Source organism: Arachis ipaensis, chromosome B07 (genome assembly GCF_000816755.2).
Source record: "Arachis ipaensis cultivar K30076 chromosome B07, Araip1.1, whole genome shotgun sequence".
In the NCBI taxonomy this organism is placed as follows: Eukaryota; Viridiplantae; Streptophyta; class Magnoliopsida; order Fabales; family Fabaceae; genus Arachis; species Arachis ipaensis.
Window position 1 is genome coordinate 103,282,369 of NC_029791.2, and position 9,994 is coordinate 103,292,362.

The window sequence follows — 9,994 nt, forward strand, 5'->3', positions numbered from 1 at the left end:
TGATGTCATCAAGTTTTCATTAAAGAAAAGAAAAGTAAAAAACATATCTGACATGATATTATTGTTGTTAGTATATCAAGCAATGTGAATTGTGGATCACAGAACATGGGGAAGACTCTTTTGGAGAGCGTGAACGTGTGGCCCCATGTCTCAACTCAACTACTTGACACTTTTACATTCAATTCAAGAACTTGTTTTATTTGGTATCGTCATAACTCCACCGTTCTGATGAGAGAATGATGATCTCTTTTTATATATATAGTAGTAAAGGATATATGTATGTTTAATTTATGATAAAAATGCAAGCTAAGGTGCCCTTTTCATGAGTATTGCTAGTTATCAATTCCTATCTATCTCACCATAAATACTATACTATTTTGCAGAACTTGGTAGCATTAATTAAGATTAGACTAGACGAGTGGTAGCAACAATCTAATTAGTGGTTATTGAAAGTGCGTTAAGTAAACATGGCTCCACAATACGATATGATGTGGACATATATATACAAATATAAGATAACAAAAATGGAACTACAAAGGGAGGGGACCAAGATGTAAGTGGTGCACACAGATCAATGCGAATTACACAAGAGTGGTATGAGATCATTCACATCACATGCTGTGCCTTCACGTACAGTAGTGAGAGACAGAGAAGAAGAACGGAGATGGCAGGGCACGAAGTTAGGTAGCCATGGATCACTTGCTGTGTTGTATATCTATAGAGAACTTGCATGCCGCAGGTATGTAATCTTAATGTACGACTCAGGAAAAAAAAAAAAAAGAAACACTGCAATTTGGAGGGATATTTCCTCAGTTCCTCTTACAATGCCACATGCATTGTGTTAATTTCTGCATTCCATTTTTTTTCTTTTCATTTCTCTTCTGAGATACATACAAAACAGAGAATCAAAGTAAATAGCATGTAATAGAAGGAAAAGAAACTAACATGAAACTAACATTTATAATTGACCTGTCTTTATAAAATAACCAAAACTTATTAGAAGATAAGTAAAATTGGTTATTTTTTATTAGCAGTCAGTCATTAATGTTTAAAATTATAAGTTAAAAGTATACTGTTAGATTATTAGACTAAAAAAATTAAACTAATAGCTAAAAGTAATAATAAAAAATAATCAATTCTATGAATTCTCTAATATTATATATATGTGTGCGCGCGCACGTATGCATATAATGTAAGTTTTTCCGTCTTGTTAGTCGAGAATAATTATTTTTGATGAAGGAAGCTATTCGAGGATTAGTAAATGAGCTTTGGGAAGGAAGTTTATATCAAAGAGGTCTTATGTTTGGGGATATCGAGTAAATGATCGATTAGCTTAGCCGGATAATAAGTTATTTGATGGAGTGGATTGAAGATTTTGAGATTTAAAGGTTGTTTTTAGGCATTACATGATCGAGCAAAAGAAGCGCACGTGGGAATTATATTTCAATTCGAAGGATTAAGAGATGGCTTTAAATAGAAGAAGGCTTGAAGATATAAGGGTTGGAACTTTACTTCAGAAATTACTCACGCACACTTACATCCCAGGAATTTTCTGAGTTTGCTTCGAGTCAAATTTCTGTAGGGATCTTTCCACTTGTTTTTACTTTCCATTTACATTTTCTGCAAACTTTACTTTTCTTGCAAATTTATCTTTTAAACAACGTTTAATTTCCTTGTTAAGATTTACATTTCCGTATTGTTATTTTCGAATTCAAAGTCCTTTGATCTAATCGAAGGCATTTTATTGCTTTATTTAAATTCAATGTAAACCATTTCAAATTCAATCAAATTTATTTTCAAAGTCTTTATTTTATTTTTAGATTTTCTTAAATCTCGTCTAATTAAAGGGTCTTTGATGCACTTTTAAAAAATTGGTACTCACAAAGTGGAGTAGGTTTCACTCTCAAATTATCAGATATCGAACCACCATTGATTTCCTAAAAATCAACAAAATACGTTTTTAAAACTCTAAAAAGTTAGAGAAAAAAATAATAGTATTTATAATTTAATTTAATAATAATAAATTTGTGTTTAATTAGTTACTAGTTTTTCAAGTGGACATCACAAAAGTATCCAACACAAGTATGAGCAATGCTTGTGCATTCCAAAAAAAAATGATATAGAGTAATGTTCTTTAGAAAATAACTTATACTATTACAAGTAACAAACATGTTAACATGTTTTGAAATTATCTTTTTTTTTTTATTATCTTAGAAAAAAATATAATAACATGGTTTATAGGTTACTTTTTTAAATATAAACTATTGATATAAAATATAATAAAAATGTTTATGACCAATAAAATTTATTATTTTTTATCAATATTTGACCAACAAATATATTTTTATACTAAATTATAAATTTTAAATCTTTTTGTTAAAAAAAAAAGTTAAACTCAAAACGGGCCAAACCATGTAGCATGAAAAGGTGGCAATGGGGAAGAAACCCAAAAAGTGAGGGCCTTAATGTCCTTCAACAACAACGCATGGCCCCCAAAAAGGGCCCTAGGGCCCTTGTCCTTTGTCCCCACATTACCATTTTCTATCTCTATTCTCTAATACTAAGTTACTAAACTGACCAATTGACCATCATAAATAGGCACCACGTTCCCTTTGATTTTTCACAGTTCACAACAAACTTCACATCAATCCACAATGGCTATGAGAAAATCAAGTAGCAGGCTTGCTTCTCAAACAACAATGATCAAGCAAATGGTGAAGAGATGCTCCAGTTTAGGAAGGAAACAACAGCAGCAAGGTGAAGACGTTCCAAAGGGTCACTTTGTTGTTTATGTTGGTGGAGTTGGAGAGAAGAGAAGCAGGTACATTCTTCCCATCTCCTTCCTCAGCACACCACAGTTTCAGATCCTCCTTCATCAGGCAGAAGAAGAGTTTGGATTTGATCATCAAATGGGTCTCACCATTCCTTGTCAACAACATGTTTTTGAGTCTCTTACTTCCATGCTCAGATGAACCATCTTCTACACTCTATCAAACCATTTTATTTCTTTTCATGTTAAAACACCTGCTAATTCAAACATGAAGCTGCTTCATTGCTTCTCTCTCTTGATTTTCTCCGTTGTTTAATTTCCATTCATCACATGTTATATATATTTATATATTGTAAATCTTGTAGCTAGCTAGAAAAAGCAGAGCATTTTTTCCTGCAGAGTTGAGTGCCAGTGGCAGGAACTAATTTCATGTCTTGTTCATTTCCTTGTCTATGTTTTGATTGAACTATGGATTATACAATCTTAAGGTATAGTATGATGATGAGCATTGAGCCACACTTTAATTCAGTTTATGCCACTCAGATTTATCACCCTTCGGAAAATCACTCCCACCGGAATGTTTGGTCACTACCGACCATGCTTATTTCAAATAATATTTATATGAATAATAGTTACTCATTTAGATAGGAAGCTAAGCGGGACAATGTCATATATTATATTAGAAATTAAATTAAACATAATCTTTGTCAATGCTTTTTCAAAGCTCATGCAAGATATTTCTCCGTCTGATACAATATGAGTATATGACAATAAGCAAAAAAAAAAATGATGATAATAATGATAATAAAATTAAATTTATGTGAGTCAGTAGTTGACAATACAGACTGGATATTTAATTAAATTTGGTCTTGGTAGGGATTTAATGTGTGTGCATTATAGACAAAGTATTTGACTAATCATGTATTATTAGATTAAAAAAGACAATCATTTCAGTGAAATATGAAAAAGTATAATTAATTTTGACATGGACTCCATAAATAGTCTCCAAAAATGTCGATTGGATATCATCGCGAAAATTCTTATAATGAAGTACACTGTTAGCCCAAAAGACCCAAAAGATAAAGCCCATTGGATATGATTCTATAGTAAAAATGGAACATAATTTGGTTCTTTCACCCCTTAAATGAATTCATTTGGTACTTGAGAGTTGAGTCTCATTTTTTCTTTTTGGATTTACCAAAAAAATGAGAATCGTTATGAGAGGATGAGGATCTCATCATTGATATCTATTCCGGACGTGACTGAAAGTCCGATCCGGTCCAAATCAAAGATGGTTTGTGTTGTTGAATGGGTCAAATTCGGATAGAACCAGACCACCCGACCCGTGCACGAACGCCTCAGCCGAAGCGGGGAAGGAATGCTCCGGAGGTGTACCAGTGGACCAGCGTAAATTTTGGAATTTATTCCAAAACAAAAAGGCAAAAGTTTAAGGTCAATACTACGGTGCTGAAAGTGAAGTTTTTCACCACGTACTAAAATTAGATGCCAGTAGGGACTGTGACGCATGTTGGTGAGTGTGGTTCACGCGCAAACAACTTTTGCTGCAACAATAGGTGGAGTGTAAGTTGATTTGCTGTGATCGACTATGTTAGTGTATAAGTTGTTGCTAATAACAATTAAGCTAATGGGCTAGGGAATTTTTGTTGGATAAGGTATTTGTTGGTTTTAAATGTGGACTTTAGGTTATAAACGGTCTCCTACCTTATTAGATGAAAACTAGTTTGGTCATATGAGAAAAACTTAATAAAACCATAATTGGATGGCTTTGGTATTGAATTTGAACACAGCTTCACTGACCAAAAAAAAGAACACATCTTGATTTTGGATTTAGAAAGAAAAAGGTAGTGTTTAATTAATCCATATTGTGATGAATATGTTGACAAAAAAATATGTCTGGACACAACTCACACACAAACATAATACTCTTTTTAATTAGAGTTCATATAATCCTTATGAAAAGTTCAATTATTTTTTGAAAGAGTTCTCTTAGCAGACAATAAGGATGCAAACAGCCAAACAATATGAATAATAGGCTTCACTTTAAATCTACTAAAACAAAAAATATTTTACTTCATTTATTTACCATAATTTTAATCTCTCACTTTTTACTTTTCTCTTTTTTTATCGCAATCACTTCACTCTCTCTTTTTTATTGTGATGTCATAAATACACCTCACTGCCACTTTTACTGTCACCATATGAAGAATCAACGCGTTCATCTTTTTTAGTATAAATTAAATTTTTTTCTTTTTCTTTTACTATTTTAAATTAGTGAATATTTTTTAATTTTAAAATTCTTCCTTTTTTTACTATTTGACAATAATTTGAGAACGAATTATAAGTGTCATCTATTCAAATAGTATAAGGTCTAAATTATTTATAACTATGAGACGTTTAACTCGTTTCTTAAAATTTTAAAATTTTGTATTCTCACTCTATATAGTTTAGAATTTATGATTTTAGTGTTTATTATCTAAGATTTTTAATGTTTGAATTACATGTATTTTATAGGATCGAAGATTTAAACTTCAGAGTTGAGACTTTAACATTTAAAATTTTTATTTTTAATTTGTAACAAGTCAATTATGTATATCGTTTTATAATTAAGTGTAAAATATATATATAATTTTGTAAATGAAATTAAATTTACTAAGTTAGTTAATTAAAATTAAATGGACTAAGTACTTCGTTGTCTGATGATTTTGATTTTTTGTTCTTTAAAATAAAGTTGAACATTATATCTGGAACACTTAATATTTATTTTTTTTATATTTTTTAAATGTGACTGAATGTATAATATCCTGTGATTTATAAAATTTGGGTCAATATATTCAAAATGTGTACTGTTAATTTAAAATAGTAATTTTTTTTACGTTACGAATTTCAATAAATAATTTATTTAATTAATTTAAATAAAAAATTCCTGGTTTTTTAATCTGGATTGTCGCGGGTGGAGAAAAATNNNTTTGTTATTATTATTATGTTATTCTTCTATGATATTTTGGTTTCTATTTGTATACTTACTTTCAGCCTTGGAAGCATATACCTTCTCAATTCACATCCGCCAAAAACCAAAACACGAGCTCATGCCCGAAAGCAACAATAACAAAATAAAATTAATCGAAATTAACAATTCCTTAATACTATAATATTATATAGATCTCACACCGTACTTAATTTATAAATTTTTTGTCACCACTGTTTTGTCCCAGAACTCATTTCTTCCTACAATAATAAGAACCACATGTATCCTTCTTTTTCAACGGCAGGAGACCCTAAAAAACTTTTTTTAGCATCCTAGTCAAACCCAAAGTTTAAACCACGAATCTCAGCCATGACTGTTATTCATTAGTCATTGCACTACATTAATAACAACTATAAACTCTTAAGTACTAATGTTGAACCGTTGCTCTGTTAGGGTTTTTTAGTGTTCTGTTAGGGTTTTTTAATGGAGTTCCTACTGCCGTCAAGGCTACATTGTTAACGTTAATTAAATCTCAATATAAGTCTACGTAATCTGCATGGCTGAGACAACGAGGGATGAAGATCGGACCGAGAAAGACAGCTGGAAAGGAGGTAGGAATGTGATTTTACTGGAAGAGGCAGGCATATCAGAAGGTATTAATGCTTGCTCCAATAGTCTCTATGGCAGACCTTTGCTTCCAAAACCTTCTCAGTTGGAACCATGGAGAATGCTTTAAAGGCTATATAGAAAAACCCGAAAGGATTTAGCGTGACTAACAAAGGGGACAATTCCTTCCAATTCTTTTTTAATAAAGAAGTGGATGTCTTGCGTGTTGAACGTGGTTCTCCATGGCTATTCAAAGATTATGTGGTTCTCCATGTCTTGCGTGTTGAACTGTGATGAAGAGATTATTTTCAATTTTTCAGTTTGGGTTCAATTTTGGAGTTTGCCAGAATCGTTTAAAACCCTCGAAGTTGAATATAAATTAGGAGAGAGACTGGGCACAGTATTGGAGGTAGGTAAATTTCAGATGCGGGGCAGAGAAACTAGGATTGTGAAGGCCAAAATCAATATTGATGCTGCCAGGCAAGTGAGGGATCAGTTAATAGTGGCACGACCTAATAAAAAGGAGGTAGAAGTGGCACTGTGCTATGAGAGACTTGAAAAGTTCTGTACCTATTGTGCAAAATTGGGGCACGAGGTGAAAAACTGCCATGATCTGCTGAAGGACACAGAGAGTGATATGGTAAAAGAGGATGACATTGGCGAATGGGTTAAAGCCAGCCAAGTGGGAACACGAATCTACTCTGAAGGAGAAAGAACATTCAACAATTCAACCCAAAATCAGAATAAGACCACTCAACGTAAGAAAAAACCGATCTTAAACTGCTTATTGGAAGAATTTGTAGGGATGTCAATGCAAGAAGGGAAACAAAGTTTGACACCACAAGACACTGGTAACAAGGCAGCACCTGAGTCACCTCAATTAGCCAATTCTAGAACAGAATGCATGGAGGTTATCATAGCTGATCAGTCCAATGCCAAGGAGGATGAAAGGCAGCTTATGCAATTTGCTATTGGGCAGTGTCTCACCACAGAGAAAGGTAGGAAGTGGAAAAGGTTAGCAAGACAAGGTGCTGGAGGATCAGATACTAAAAGTGAATCCAAAAGAAGGTTGATGAGTGGTATAGCTGAATGATCTACAAAGAAAGCAAGAACAGAGGATGAAAATGTAGTTGAACAGATGGTGGAGGGTGCCAGCCTACAAATGGCACCCAAGGCGCCATGAGAACTATAGTTTGGAATTGTCGGGGTTTGGGGGAGACCGCTGACAATTCACACCCTAAAAGGGATCTGTAAATCCCACTCCCCCGAGATTGTGTTTATAAGTGAAACAAAGAACCAATCTCGACAGGTGGAAGCAAAACTTCGGGTATGCGGCTATGAAAACTGGCATATTGTTAACCCGGCAGGAGTGGCAGGAGGACTTGTGCTAGCTTGGAAGGACAGCATCAATGTTCAAATTATTAATAGTGGAGAATTCTTTGTGGCAGCCGAAATTAAGGAAGTCGGAAGCAGTGAGGTATGGGTGTTCATTGGTGTCCATTTGAGTTGTTCAGAATAAATTCGATCCTTACAGTTTGAGGAGTTTACAACAATGAGTCAACACCTGGAAGGAAAATTGGTAATAGCAGGCAATTTTAATGCTATAACAAGCCAAGCGAAAAAAGAGGGTGGAGGCCAAAAATCAGCAACCACCATTGTAACATTCACCAATTTTATTGACAGTAACGAATTAGTGGATATTGGAATAGTGGGACGCCCTTTCACGTGGACAAATCGAAGGCAAGGAGATGGTGAAGGAGAGGCTTGACCGCTATTTAGTTGGGATGGGATGGAAGCTGAAGTTTCCGAATGCAGTGGTGCACAGGCTCACAGAGTCAGGCTCGGATCATGCTCCAATCTTGATGGAAACCGAACCTCAATCCTGGCATAGTAAAAGGCATTTTAAATACCAAGAACGTTGGTGTAGAGAAGAGGATGTCAAGAGAATTGTCAGTGAAGTGTGGAGAATGGAAGTTGTAGGCTCGGTTATGTTCTCCTTGGCCCAAAAGTTGAAAGATTGTAGACATAGACTAGTTCAATGGCAGAAAACTCACAAAGCAAACTCCCGGAAAGAAATTGAGGACCTTCAAGCTAAACTAGAGGAGTTACGGGTGGCTGGAATCAATGGGGGAGAGGAGGTTACCAGTTTGGAGGAGAAGTTGGAGCTGGCATATTTGAAAGAAGAGAGCTATTGGCGAGAAAAATCTAGAGTCAAGTGGCTAAAAGAAGGAGATCAGAACACTAGATTCTTTCACCAGAAATTTCAATCAAGGGTGCAAAGGAATAGAATTTGGAGATTAGTAGGGAGGTACAATGAGATTGTAACGAAACCGAAGGATATTGCAAAGGTAGCTGAAGACTACTTTTGCGATATTTTTACTTCTTCTTGTTCGGCTAATCCGAATCCATACTTAGAGGATTTGGAGCCTAAGGTTACAGCTTCCATGAACCGCAGGCTCCAAAGGTCGGTAACTATGGACGAGGTCAAAAGAGCTACATTTAGTGTTCATGCTCAGAGTGCTCCTGGTGATGACGGGTTTACAGCTAAGTTTTTTACTTTTTCTGGGATATAGTTGGAGGTGACGTTTTTAAGGCAGTGAGAAGTTTCTTTCACAGTGCCAGAATTCTAAAAAGATTCAATCATACTCAAATTTATTTGATTCCAAAGGTGCCAGATGCCAGTAACATGACTCAGGTACGACTGATCAGTTTGTCTTCAGTTATGTATAAAAATTATTTCTAAAGTTATGGTGCACCGATTACAAGGTATTATGAATAAAATTATAAGTCCAAATCAGAGTGCGTTTCTCAAAGGTAGACTCATTTCAAATAATATTCTAATTGCCCACGAATGTATGCACTATTTGAAAAATAAGAGAAGTGGGGCAGAGCATGAGATGGCTATTAAACTAGACATGAGCAAGGCTTATGATAGGGTTGAATGGCATTTCTTATGGTATATTATGGATAAGCTGGGCTTTGATGCTAAATGGATTAACTGGACTAAAGAATTGGTAACGACTGTTTCTTACTCTGTTGTTGTGGAAGGTCAACCTTTTGACTATTTTAGGCCAAATAGAGGCATCCGACAGGGTGACCCCCTATCTCCATATCTCTTTCTTTTTTGTGCAGAAGGACTTTCCTTCTTGCTACACAAGGCAGAGCAAAACAGATTAATTCAAGGAGTTCAAGTTAATCGGAGATGCCAAACAGTTAATCACCTTTTGTTTGCTGATGATTCAATCCTTTTTTGCAAGAGCGCACCTAATACAAGCCAAAGTATTCTAGAATTGCTAGAGATCTATGAGGGTTTCAGTGGGCAAAAAGTCAATTTGAATAAGTCGGCCATCTTTTTCAGTCACAACACACCTCAGAACACAAGACTAGCAATTGCTCAGACACTAAATATTGAACATATCGGAGCACAAGACAAATACCTGGGACTACCCTCTATAGTCCAAAAATCAAAGAAAGTAACCTTTGGAGCTATCAAGGATAAAGTTCAGAAGATGATTATGGGTTGGAAAAGAAGTCTATTGTCATCAGGTGGCAGACACACGCTATTGAGAGCGGTGGGGGAGGCGATTCCTATTTATACACTCTCTTGTTTCAAGCTCCCGGACATGTTGTTG

General features: G+C 34.8%; 1 protein-coding gene across 2 annotated transcripts; it reads left to right on the forward strand.

Moving 5' to 3' along the window:
- LOC107608362 (auxin-responsive protein SAUR50) lies at positions 331 to 3,272 on the forward strand. 2 transcript variants are annotated; one of them, XM_016310170.2, is made up of 2 exons: positions 331 to 739; positions 2,627 to 3,272. In XM_016310170.2, the coding sequence occupies exons 1-2, from the start codon at positions 597 to 599 to the stop codon at positions 2,970 to 2,972; spliced, it is 489 nt and encodes a 162-aa protein (XP_016165656.2). In that variant the 5' UTR covers positions 331 to 596; the 3' UTR covers positions 2,973 to 3,272. The 2 variants fall into 2 exon arrangements, with proteins under 2 accessions (XP_016165656.2, XP_020961773.1); XM_021106114.1 differs by having other exon boundaries at positions 546 to 739; positions 2,599 to 3,272.

Excerpts from the sequence above, each read along its gene's own strand:
- LOC107608362 (XM_016310170.2), top strand. The coding sequence starts at position 597 with ATGAGATCATTCACATCACATGCTGTGCCTTCACGTACAGTAGTGAGA. Across the intron at positions 740-2,626 it reads AGAGAACTTGCATGCCGCAG|TTCACAACAAACTTCACATC; the intron begins GTATGTAATCTT and ends GATTTTTCACAG.